Source organism: Lineus longissimus, chromosome 1 (assembly GCF_910592395.1).
Source record: "Lineus longissimus chromosome 1, tnLinLong1.2, whole genome shotgun sequence".
NCBI lineage: Eukaryota > Metazoa > Nemertea > Pilidiophora > Heteronemertea > Lineidae > Lineus > Lineus longissimus.
Genome location: NC_088308.1, coordinates 25,628,678 through 25,642,699, shown reverse-complemented (window position 1 = coordinate 25,642,699; position 14,022 = coordinate 25,628,678). Strand labels below are relative to the sequence as shown.

The 14,022-nt window shown below is 40.6% G+C and overlaps 1 protein-coding gene across 3 annotated transcripts in view; it reads left to right on the top strand.

Annotated features, from left to right (window-relative positions):
* The window catches only part of LOC135494067 (netrin-1-like), a 38,224-nt gene that overhangs the window by 11,815 nt on the left and 12,387 nt on the right, over positions 1-14,022 (top strand). For 2 of the 3 annotated variants that reach the window (XM_064781819.1, XM_064781832.1), the window contains exons 2-3: positions 5,828-6,016; positions 13,240-13,389. In XM_064781819.1, coding sequence (XP_064637889.1) covers positions 5,828-6,016; positions 13,240-13,389 — 339 coding nt within the window. Of the gene's footprint in view, positions 1-5,592; positions 5,782-5,827; positions 6,017-13,239; positions 13,390-14,022 lie in introns of all 3 variants that reach the window. The other variant, XM_064781824.1, reaches the window with a different exon arrangement.

Sequence of the window (14,022 nt, the reverse complement as noted above, 5' to 3'; positions counted from 1 at the left end):
TAGAGTATGGCTGTGGATGAAATCCTCTTAAAGTAGGCAAATGGCAAATGTAACCATTGGCTGCACTACTGATAGATGTATGGTTGAAGATAGAAGTTACATTAATGGTTTCACCTAGCCAACAGGTGATACCATTTGTCATTTTCGCTCCAGAAGTAATTACTTTGTAAACAGGTTGTTTTCTCATCAAACGAAATGCCAATTACCTGTTTTCATTGCCTCTGAGAGCAAATAGTACATCTTAACAGGGAAACATTGAAATTGACAGTCAATAGTGTGACTAATTACTATTTTTGTTACTGTAATTAATATTTATCCGTCAACAAGAATGGCCATGTATAGCGGCAAAATCACCGAGAATCCAGAGAATGTTCGATTGATTTTGCCTTTTTCACAAAATATCATTGGTTGGTATGATGTAAGAGAAGGATATCGTTGACAATCTATTTCGCTGTTTGATTAGTTGGGGAATTGATCCAGCATCAATGACACTTGCTGACGAAGTCAGTCAACATCAGATTGTTCAAATACGTTTTTCGCCATGACGATGATGGATTTTTCGAGCTGTATACTCTAGTACTGCAGATATACATGTATTCTTTACCTGAGATAAGAATCGTGTAGTTATTAGACAATTACACACAATTTGTCAAAGCTGCCATATTGGCATTTATGTGAATACGATAGCTGGCCTTGTAGACCAACGAAGAATTATGTATCAAATCAGTCATTTCAGTGGTGATTTTGGTCATTTAAGTTTTACGTGTATATACACCGCATGGTGGACAGCTCAGTTTCAGGCGACCACGTGCACGTTATGAATCTATCTGATGAAGGAGGCCGTCATCTTTCATGTTTAAATCGTCAGCAAACTATATCAAATGATCCGAAAGAAATAGGGAATCGTGTCTAGTTCGCTCAACCAATACTTCATATCAATCTCATCAAAATCCACTAAGTAGATAGCGAATTATTTTCTGAACGTGGTTTCCATGTGGTTCAGGTATTTCAAAGAAACCAAGTTGTAACACTTTGCAATATTCTCAACTCGTGCTGACCTGCAGGCTCACCGCATGGTGGTAAGCCATGATCGCCAATTTACATCAGGTTCGTCCGATGTTCTGCCAAGATAAGCAAAGGAAGAAGATTTCATATAAATCTCTTTACGCCTGCCTTGTATTAATAAGCCAACTAGTTGCGTAAACTACTGCGTAAAATAACATACCAAGAGGAAGCGATTCGATGTACGGTAGCAATCATTTTTTAAAGCACCTCAGTCTACCATCTTGGTGTCTGGCTCGAAGAAGAATGACATGGCCGCTTCCGGCTAAGCAACGAGAGAAACATCAAAGGTTCTATAGTATGAAATACTTTAACGAGAGTTTTGATTTACACTTACACTGACCTGAGTAGGGTCCGTGGTTTAGTGTATTTTTTAGTATTATGCTACTGATAACCTGGCTGTATACATGAACTCCGTTGCTGCATTACGGCAAGATGAATCATTAAAAAAAAGATTTAAGTACATTTGCGTAGGTCTGTTTGTGTGCTTTCAAACGGAGATATATAATTAAAGCATTTTTCGTGGCGCGTACAGTGTTGGCTTATGTCGTTCCTCATAATATTCTCATAAAAACGTCGACTCATATAGGTAAACATAATGAAGACTTTACACCTTTGCCTGGCTAAAAATTTCCATCGGAGATTCCCCACTTGTTCGTGTCCATCAGGGGCATACCTTTGCTTGCAATCCTGGTCTTGCTGTATGGAAGTGGCCTCAACAAGCTCATGACTCTTCGTGTATCCATATGTGTTGCTTTCTGGTGGGAAAAGAACCGCCACAGCGAGATTAATGCCAGCGAGGTGAAAACAGCTCTCGTGAAGGTACTGGACCTCCGAAACATTTAGCAGGAACAACCCAGGTTTGAGAGACCTTTGAAATTTTCATAGATATAGGAAGCGAGAAGATGCCCAGCATCGATGAAGATTCCCTCAAAAAGGGGGTGGATTTCTACCAAATGTAGCAACACCAGTCAAGGTACTCTTGAAGTTCTGCACTATAATGTTGCAATACCTCGTTGCTGGCAACTTCTTCACGTGATTCCGCATCATGTCCAATCAGAGCGCCGAAAAGGCTGTAAGTGAGTCGCGAGATTTCTCTATTTTTGACTCCGGCTGGAAAAACGCTGGAGAGCATTTCAAGCCTCGTTCGCCTACATGTAGTTTTGCACTTTTAGAGGAATTCATCATTGGTCAAAATGCACTATCACGATTAGCGTCTAAACATGAATAAATAGTTTTTTCCTATACTTCATAATGCAGGCCATCATGCTACCATAACCGCAAAACTTACATGTATAGCGTGTACAATCTATGCACTGCCGACCACCCATTGGAATTTTCTTGCGATCGCTTCAAAGATTCATGTGTAATGTTTCTTTTTTTTCTCAGTCATGGAAGGTTATCACAGAAACATAAAAGAATTAGTAAAAAAAACTCGAGTTAACATGCACCAGACTACTGCAGTTGATACTGTCAGGATAGTGCACAATACTGAAGTATAGCGTGTAAGCCGCTGTGAGGCTGCTGCCAACTTCAGAACTTATTGAATTTTAATCAAGTTTCCTGTTGAACTTCTTTGCTACCAGTTCAAAGAGATTATTTTCATGACCAGCTGGGAGAAACATTCCAGCGAGACCTTAAATATAATCAATTCGCAGCAAATTTGGCTTCACATTTTATGTAGGTTTGAAAATAATGTAGTGCTTGGCACTATAAATTGATTGTAGCATATTGAATGAATTGTTGCCAAAAGCAGGAAGCACGTGGTTCTGGTATGTTCGTGTTAAAGAAAGGGATTTCAAGTGTCTCCTGACTGAAACTGTCTTACGCATATACAAAGCCTGGCTTTTGCTGTACTTCAGCATCACCGACAACATGAAAGTCGGAGGCAGCATCAGTCATGTACTGTGATTGGTAAATATCGCGACCCTTTATCAATTACATGTACATGTATTATCCGTGTTCTTTTGTTGCTACCGGAAATGAGCCAAGAGCACTTTTACTGAGATTGACAACCGAATCGTTTAATTTCAATTGAAATGTAATTCATACTTCCTTGTAATCGTCATTCTAAAATTTGTTCATACGTTTAGATAAAATTTGAGGGACTTTTCAGGAAATTCGTTGATTGATTCTTCAATTAGGACCATTTTGACCTCTCGACACTCCTATGCTTTCCTCTAAATGTCCAACTGACACGGACGATATTAGATATACCAGATACTTGAGAGTCCAAACAGACCAACACAGGAACGAGGGCAAGAGTGTCCTTGAGTTGCGGGCCAAGGGCACGAGCAAACACAGGTGATATCTCTTATTCGGCTGGAAATGCCATGTTCGGGTGTGGAGGGCGACTCTTCAAAGTGTGGTTTCGAGAGACCCCGAGGGTCATGCCCGGTTGCCGCGGTGCAGTTGCGTGGATGGAAAGTTTGTCGGCCATAATGCAGCAAATACGCCGAGTAATAGGGTTTTGGCGGCGGGGGGGGGGGGGGGGGGAGGGGTTATGTCTTGGTTGAAACCGCTAGTTCTGATTGTGATACAACTGATCCAATATATCGATGCGATACTGTACGAAGCCTCCACTTTGCGTCCAATGCGGCCTGGGTACAACCAGCGTTTATTTTATTGAAGATCAATCAAAGAGTGCTACCTTAAGGCAATCTATACTAACAAATTGAAACATGCAAAACTGAGGGATTCCATCTGTTCAAACCCAATATCAGTTTACCTTGATTCGTACGCCAGTGGCTACAAAATGAACGCATTTCTCTACAATTCGTACTCTTCCAATTATCATGCCTACGCCGAGATTGCAACTTACGACGTATCAAATTGGTCGAATGAGTCAACGCGTTACCAGTCTTCAAAGGTTTATTCTTAGGGTGTCACAAATTTCATTAACAGAATCGAGTTGCCTCCCTGGGCAATTATGTGATCAATGGTAGGCTGGGTTTGGCTTCTTGGCAATACGCGTTCCTAGACCCGTCAACGCCGTTTTACCATAAGTCAGACGCACTTCCATTATGCTACCGCGATACCGCGCTTCGTGTACCTCTTTGATTTCAGGTCTGAAACACTTGTGTGTAACACTTTTTAAATGTCGCGTTTCTATCAACAACTTCAATAAATAGAGTCAGTGGTTCGTAGGATTATGATATTCATTGAGATACTCGATGCATCACTTGATTCATTACTAGATGTTAGCCACATTGTCATCTACTAAGAGACCTCGCAGTTTTGATTTTGAAATATTCCGCTTCTGCTAAGGCCATTGTCATGCATGCATTTACATTCTACAATTTTGATAAAAAACATGTATTTCATTTTCGTGCAGGTGCATCTACTTGGCATATAAATAGCAATTAAAACTATTTCTGATACGATATATGAAGTGAGATTCCAAAGGGCTAATGCACTGTGTATGCATAATTTAGTAACATATGTACACGTAGATATATAGTACTGGAATGTTCTTTTCATTAATTCATAAGAAAAATAATGGTCTATTGTATTGTTGATGCAAGGTTAGTGAATTGAAACGAAACAGATAAAAAATTTGAAGCTTTGGGCGCATGATAAATAATTAGTACATTATTTTGATACGTTAAGTTTATAATTTAAAGTACATAATATGACGAAAGGTGATTGTCTACAGTGATTACTAATTTTGAACTATTCCTTTTTTGTTTGGTTTTTTTCTCGGTTTTTCCAAAGTACGTGTAATTTGTCCTCAAAATACTAATACTGTTTGCATTACTTTCAGATACAACTTGAAGCCAACTGATTAAATATTTTCTTTTTACCATATTGCTTTATGCAATTACGCCTGTACATGAAGTGATTGCTTGTCGCTTGCTTGGACCTAGTTTTCACTGTATAACTGCATTTAGTCGCTGTAAAGCCGCAATTAGACGTTGCATAACTGAAATTAGACCGCATAGTCGCATTTCAGACTCTGTATAGCCGCATTTATACGTTGCATAACCGTAATTAGAACGTATAACCGTATTTAGACGTTGCATAACTGCAAATAGACCGTAGGGTCGCATTTTAGACGCCGTTTTAGCCACATTTAGACGTTGCATAACTGCAACCAGATTGCAGAGTGGCATTTTAGACGCCGTTTAGCCTTATTAGACGTTGCAAAACCGCAATTAGACCGTAGAGTTGCATTTTAGACGCCGTTTAGCCTTATTAGACGTTGCAAAACCGCAATTAGACCGTAGAGTCGCATTTTAGACGCCGTTTAGCCGCATTTAGTTGCACCATAACCGCAGTAGGTTGTATAGCTACATTTAGGCGCTGGGTAACTGCTTTTAGACGCTGCATTGCTGCATGTGGGATCAGTAATGATGGAATAAGAAGCTACATGCGGGGCTACATGTATATATTGCTGCATTTGGGAGCCGCGTTGCTGCATCTTGACGCTCAATAGCTGCATGATGACGCTGTAGTTTTCACGACGCAAGGGCAGCATTCACCGCGGCGCTAACTTCCGCTAATGACATGTTTTTTTCTGTTTACTTTCAGCTTGTAATTGTAACCTGCATGCCAGGCAGTGTCGCTTCAATATGGAACTATATAAATTGTCTGGCTACAAGAGTGGAGGCGTTTGCTTAAATTGCCGACATAATACAGCAGGCCGGAATTGTCACTACTGTAAGGAGGGCTTTTATAGAGATCACACTAAGCCCATAACACACAGAAAGGCTTGCAAAGGTAGGCTGATGTTTTATTTAAGTTCTCTATGATTTTATTTTTGCAGCTTGCAACTGTAACTTGCATGCTCGAAGTTGCCGATTTAATAAGGAGCTGTATCTGCTGTCGGGTCGGAAGAGCGGTGGAGTGTGCCTTAAGTGCAGACATAACACCGCAGGGCGTCACTGTCATTACTGTAAGGAAGGGCATTACAGAGACCAAACGAAGCCCATCAGTCATCGAAAAGCCTGCAAAGGTAGGCACATTCAGACCACGTTCCTAGTCAATGTCACACAACCCTACTAACCACCTCAACGGCGAGGCTCTCGGCCTCTCACACCTTGTCCTGCTTTGGTTCCTTAGAAGCCAAGCCATCCAATATCCGGACGTGTCTACAAAATCCTGCACTGTAAATTCCTTGTATCCAATTCCTATGCAAGTAAACCCACTGGGAATCCTCAAAACGCAAAACGCGATCCCAATTCCTTTCAAACATGCAATAGGCTATCATTAGGTAAAACTCACATTGATGGCGAAGTCAAACTTCGAGGTCAAAGTAGCAACTGGCAAAAAAGCCCACCCCAGCCTTACATCTCCTTTCAATGTTCAACGTACTAATCCTACCATCTGTACCTCTGTCCTGAAATCAGCCTTTCCACAATCCTCATCGGTGTCACCGGAAGTGCTTATCTTGTGACGTACGTTCATGTCCCAGTCCTTGCAGTGCTTGTTTGTACATACATCTCTCTAGATATTCGCTGTACATCACTGTCATGGTTGTAAGTGTAAATGCAAGTGGTGGTGGTTGTAGTACATGTAGTAAAAGCTATCGTTCGTGGTTACAGCTATCGCTCGAAATTTCGTCAGCTGGTATCTGGACTAACACACCCAAGGCTTATCACAGTTACATATACGCTTGGCTTTCCTCCATTCATAATAGTGCTGACAGTAACAATGCGCTCCTGGGTGGTGTGCAGCTACCTTTATAGTTAGTAGCAGGACGTAGTGATATTAATAACAAAATAAAAAACACAATGTATCTATTCTACAATGATGTCTAGATGGTCTTGCCTGGAAAACCATCCTTTCATGCATTTAAACAGCATCTGCCAGGCAGCGTAGAACAATGCCGATGGAATAAAAGAAATCTCAATTCACTTTGACTGACTATTATGAACAATTCCAATCGATTTCGTCTGAATCACCCCTCCTGCTATCGCAAAACAAAGGCTTTGATGTGAAATGTCATTGTTTGCAAAATAATCGAAACCCTCGACAATTTTCCTAACCGATATTGCATTTCACGATTACATCACACGTTTTAGATCAAGGATCGATCAATACAATGGCCGCTAAGATCAAGTGTGAAATTCGATTCCTTTCTATTTACACTGAGGTGAAACCCAAACATCTTGCAATCAAATAACAGCTCGAGATGGGCTACTTGATCTGGGAGAACAAAGGGACTTGGAGATTTGCTCATCTTCTTGGCTTGTGGCGCGTGGTTCGTGACAAGGTGACTGGTCACTTGGTCAGAAGCGATCTTGAGATAAAAAGTCGAGGTCTGTGTTTCTTCATAGCCGATACTCGAAAATGAGAAGACATGAGTAGAAAAAGGCGGCAACTCTTTCAGAGGGCAAGGTATGGATAGCAGGGACAAGTCATGAAGAAAATATCAAAAAAGAAATAAAGCATGGAAGGAATGTCGTTTAAGGTTAGAGTTCGGGTTGATTAACAGACTACTTGAAGCTACATGAACATCTCAAGAAAACTACATTAATAATGTACGCTTCAATGGGGAACAGGTGATGCTGCCATTCCCCATCGTCGTATTGAATACCCTAATAGTAAACTCAATCAGAGCTATGGAGATTTTATGGCTCTCAGACCGTTAAAGGGCCATTTAGAGAAACCCTTCACATCTTATAATCATTAGCGATCATATGCTGGCATACCTATAGATTATTTAACTCACTCTCAGAGACAATTATCGGCCATTCACTCACCACTCAGCCTTACTGGTTAAAAGCCTGTTGGGGTTCTGACCATCAGGGGTAAATCATGTTGCGCCGTGTCGATGATCTAAGATATCATCATCAAGATACAGCATCGCAAAGTCGAATTCTGTGCAACTCACCAAACATGGATCAGTGTATCGAAAAACAGTTGATTACTGGTGTTTCTGTACAATGTTGTTGTTACCTACAACAGTCGTAAAACTGTAGACTGTATTTTCCTCCTCTGCCTCATCGATCACGGGATATATGGAGTGTGTCATTGAGGTTAGTAAGGATGCTTCCTGGCACCTGCTGTTGTCAGAGTCAGAAGACGAAGAAAGGTGAAAGCTGCTATACTTTGATAGTCAGGAACATTAGGTTCTAACACCTTTGGTGTCGGCTGTAATGAACGAGGCATCGTGTTACACATTGTAGACCGCGAATGTCTTTCTGCGTTGGCGGCGTGGAGCCTCCGTGTCAGTGTGGCATCCTGGTTAGTCTGGTTAACCGGACTTGTGTGTATCAGTCACTGGCTCAGTTTACTCCATCTCAACGGTAATTAACACTGCTGCATTTTTCTCTCTCGAAAATGATCTGTAGCAACGCTGACAAACCTTCTAGTTCAACTTGTAATCTCACGTGATGACCATAAGGTTACAAACCGAATGATAAGTGAACGAATCTTATCACCACACAACATTCTGCTAGGCGCTATGCCTCACGGTAACCATTTTTGGCCGCGATTTCGACCAGCCTTCAAATTTTTAACCTCAACTTTCTCAATATACATTGTACATCTACTTGCCACAAGGCGTTATGATTGGAATCGTGCAAAATACCAGTAATCTCAAGTTATTCTAAGTTTGTTGTATGTTGTAGACTTATTCCAAGCTTTCCTATTGCCTTAGGTTCAATTCTCAATGCTGACCACTACACAGGCTAAAACCTTACACCGAACATTCATAGTATAAGATACGTTCCGCCCGTCAAAGTCGACATGTACACGGCAAGAAGTTGTTATTCCTGCAATTTGATAGGGCTTTTACCAGAAGGCAGTCTAACATAAGTAGCTGGTATCCTATTCAAGGACCGTTCCCTAGCCTAGTTCCCGAGAAAAGCCATCAAATCCACCTGGGCAATATTCAGAAAATATACTCAGACTATTTCTTCTCCTCACGGACCTGCGTGACCGTGACGCGAAATTATTTCCAATCTAATGTAAGTTCTTTCTCTGAGATCACGGATTCGTTTTCGAATATCCACAACTTGTCAAAAGTAAACCAAACAAGCGGCTTTGACTGATTTAGCTAAAATGTGTTACATTATCGCTAACATGTCGAGGTAGGCAAGTAAAGTGTGCTGCCTTATGATGGGTCATGCTCCTGATGTCAGGTCTCCAACATACAATTGGGCTTTATTGAATCAGATTGTGAGGTCCTGAGACGCCCTGAGAATATTAAATCTATCCGGATGTACATGTACACAACACTATTCATGGTGCCAGTACATTAAAAAACAGGTAAAGACGCTATTACGTCTTAAAATGTTTGACATTTTGGTTGTGTCAGAACGATAAAGCTCATTAAAAACTACAAAGTTACTTAATTCTCTTCTGCGAACGCTATGAAGAAGAAGAAGACTTCATTTCAACCAAACCGGAAGTTGCTTTGGCATCTCTGGGAGTGATGTCTACTCTGACACCGATTTGACGGCGATGGTTCCTATATGCAGAACCACTATGAATCACAGTTTATCCTTGTCTAAGAAGTCCGGGGCAGTGATCATATAGGGCAATACGCAGCTACTTCTCACACGATGCGCGGCTTCATTGTGGCCCCAGTACGAGCTGTTGATGGTTAACAAGTTACCTATTACCCTTCAAATTCTGGTCGGACTAATAAGAGGTGTCAGTGTCTACACTCAATAAGGCGTGAATGTCATACTATGGAATTGAAAATTACATCACACGATAATGTGGAGTGCTGGTCTGTGGACTCCTCATTTGCTAGCTTATGGCATTGTCAGCCTCTGTTAGTAACAGAGCTGCATAATTATCTGAAGCGACCAGTTCAATGAACTATATAGGTGGATAAGATGACCGCAAAATGCATTTGATGAGAAGTGGTTTAACACGTGGTTAAAGACAACCTATTTCAAATTTCAGACTTCAACTTTGACTTTGTAGGATAGATGTGTGGAAGTTGAAACCAGAGCGTATCTCTTTCGCCAAATGAGAAAACCTGACACTACAGCGTCGCTTCAAATTTACGCCTAAATTTCCCAAGGGTTTCGCCGAGTTGATATCAAGCAACAAATTGCTGATAGCCCTGTCATCGCGTACCAGAGAGACGCATTCCCTTGCCGTAACCCGTCCGTTATATGACAGGAAATCAAACCATGCCAATCACTTATTACAGAAAGTCTGATTTTCTGGGAATTACTATATGAATGCCACGTTACTGGTCGCACACAAGCCAATCACCAGACTCCCCAGTTAGGCGCTGTCACCTACCAAATGCTACTTGATTCCTTGGGGTATTAATGATTTAGAATATCAGATCAGAAATGACAGGGAAATAAACACCAATTATTATAGATTTGAGATGGTGAATAGTACCGTCTGACATCGGTCACTGGCCGGTTTCATGGATTACGGCAACATTCACAGCGTGACGGCTTGCTGAGTCGATATGTCGCTTGGTTTGGAGAACTTCTTCTGTTTGCCAAGCACTTGCTACTCATTCAACGGAGGCATACATCCTGCACATTGAAGCAACGTATGCCTTCAAATGCTCTCTATCCAACAAGTCCGAAAATTGAAATTGGAGATGAAAATATCGAGTTCTCCACTTCTGTCAGAAACACCATGGGGTACACATTCTCACACTGAAAGAATATCTGATTCAGTGTTTCTACAAAGCTGTTGGTAGGAACGTTCTCTACATGAATAACGATCCGGGAAGAGTTCTGCAAACATTATGGTCAGTTATAAATGCTAACCCGAGGGGTCTTCTGTAATACAAGACTGGTGGACTCGTGTTTCCTGAAAATTAGCGAAATGAAACTGCCTTTTTACCATAAAGACTAATCGTACCTTGACATACTTAGTACAGCACTTGGCAAAGTCGGATGCCATCATTCGGTGCAAACCCTTTGATTTTGTCCCCAACATGTTTCACTTTGAATGCAACTTCTGAAACTATGATTCAGAAATATAAGAGGACATGGTAGTATTCGTTCTCAAAGTTAGCAATGTGGATATTGCAAAAGTAGTATAAAGAGAATAGCCGTTCTTCATACGTGTAGGCTACGTTTCCATTGTTCGACTAAGCCAAATTTACTTAGAAGGAATCCAAGTCATACATTTATTTATTTACCATTCCTCTTAAACTGTTAACTGAAACCTAAATTTAATTCCCTTTAATCGAATCGTTGAATTTAATCAGTGCTTACGCCTTGCCACTTCCCCTTGAATTGTCAATGACCAAATAATGTAAACAACTGTAAGCCTTTATTATTACAACCAACACGCATTTTCGCTGTTTACTTGAAACAAAAACAGCCTACTTGGCAATGCTAATATTTACCAATTTCATATTTTATTGATACGAATTCTAACATTGATAGATTTCGGAAAAGATTTGATGAAAATATTCTTGAACCGAAAAGCTCCTCTATTCAATCGTTTTACCGAAAAGACGAGACGCCTTAACAAACAGTAAGATGTATTCAACACTTGGCCCTTGTTTTCAATATAGGCGCCTTACGATAATTGACGTATGAGTGTGAAATATGACCCGAAATGTAGGAGGTATTTTGAAATATCAACTTCAAGGTAGCTTTTTGTGTACTTCCAAAGGAAACCATGCCTTCTTTGTTGCCAATATTTCTTGTCAGTGAAAGGAATGCGACTGACGTAGGCCACTAAAAACCGTCCGACTTAATCCTAATTAAAACAAAACATCGTCTTCTATTACCCGTGCAGACCCCTTCCCCTTTCACACTGGGAAATTAAAAGCCAAAAATTTCTTCGATAACCTTTATAAGTTCATCATCATCATCATCATCATCATCATCATCATCATCATCATCATCATCATCATCATCATCATCATCATCATCATCATCATCATCATCGTCATCATCGTCATCATCACCGTTGTCTTCCTTACCGCCACATGGCCATCCTCAAGTGTTATCCGAATATCAGTCCACCACAGGTAGAACTTTGCCAGAACTTTGTCAGAATACCAGTCAAAACTACAGTGACAGTGGCTCTCTTTCTGCCCTCTTACAACAGCCGATACCGTAGAAAGTCGTAACTCGTCAGCAGTAAGCACCTTCCCATCACCTTTATTCATCCTCCAGTCGTTAATCGTAAGCGGAGCTGGGCTATCCGTGGCAAATCTCGTCAATAGGCAACCACGGTGAGTGTTATCTCCGTCCCGGGGGAAATACACTGACGAGTCAGTTTTATTGATGAGTTAATAGGTATCGCGAACGACAATCTATCCTACGATTGGCGAATCAGAGAGATTTTCTGTATCATATTCACAATGTAAATGTATTCGCTGAACCTGAGGTGGTTTGTTTTTTATGGTTTTCCCCAGGCATTTATTAGATATTGTCTTTTCACATATCAAAACATTTTTGAGATTTTTCCGAGATTACTCCGAGTTTTCCGAGAAAATCCGAAAAAAACCAAAATTTCTTTCAAAAATGACCGATTGCTGAAAATACCGCCTAAGGAAATTGCAGAGATTTCTGTGAATGATTTATCGCAATAGCAGATGTTGCAATGATTCAGAGATGATCCGACAAATCTTGATTGAGTCGCTAAAAACTTGGGGTTTATTTACAGAAGGGCTTAAGAGACAATGGTCTTTGTTCCTGAAAATACCATCATGTGAAATTGACATGGGACGTCGAGATCGTAATCTTTTGTTCAAATAACGAAGGTGTTAAGGGATGGATTTTCATGGAGAAACACGGTTTTCTTAATGTGTCTGGGAATTACCAAATGCTTGATTCACTCAGAATTGGGCGTCTTCAAAATACCTCATAGAACAATGGAATTGTTATGTGAGAAACGATTTGGACGTCTGCAGGTATATCAATTTGATCAATATCGTACACATTTCAAACAGGGTGGCTTTAAAGAACCACGTCCAAATTCATTTCAACAAATATCCTGATAACTGACATTTGCTAATATTTATAAAGACTGGTAAATGCTTTTACTACAGTTTTCTGCAGAGATGGCTAGTGTAAATGTACATGAAGTTTAAAGTAAAAGCATTTACTAGTCTTTTATAAATATCAGCCATTGTCTAACAACTGAAACTCAGGACTACCAACTGAAAATCTGCTAAACCCATAAAAATCTGCAATGACAATCGGAGGGTGGGTGATTGTATGCCTTACAGGTTCCTTCTTCAAAATAATTTTCGCCAAAACTAAACTGGACTTCTTCTTTCTTCAGCGTGCGACTGTCACCCAGTCGGAGCTCTCGGAAAAACCTGCAACCAGACGACAGGACAGTGTCCCTGCAAAGATGGTGTCACAGGAATATCATGTAACAGATGCTCCAAGGGGTACCAACAGAGCAGATCACCCATCGCTCCTTGCGTCAGTAAGTGAACATTCAAATACTTAGTGTGCTGCCATAGTCTTTTTTCAGAACAAGTTTAGTCCCTAACCTTGCGTAAGAACAGAAGCCCGCCAAGATGCTGAAATTGTTGCGTTGAACGGCCAAGCATCATTCGGAACAAAACGTGATTTAATCGGCGTTCCTTCATGCAGTCAGTGGTAAAACGGCCGTCGATCACGTTATACTTTGGACTGGATACTGGCGAAGAAGATTCGTCTTCGGCCATGTCACGATTACACGATCAGACCAGAGAGCCATCCGACAAATCCATCGTAATCGACTACTATCGTGTAATTAGCTAATGCACCATTTTCTGAACCGCCTTTCATAAATAAATGTCAAGTCGCTTTTCATTTTTGCGAAATATTAGTCAAACCAATGATTCAGGTCGAACTCTCAAGTCTAACATTTGCACAGTTTTACCATTCATCATCATTTCGTAGTTAAGATCGATATCAATTGGTCATCAAAGAAAATCATCATATATACTGTAATGTGTGGTATAAGAAACATTTCGAAGTGATACTCATTTCGGTTCCAATGAAATTGTACTGTTATTACGTGCATTTTGTGTGCATTGTGACCTTTTACCTGCAAGCATGGCTGTCAGATATT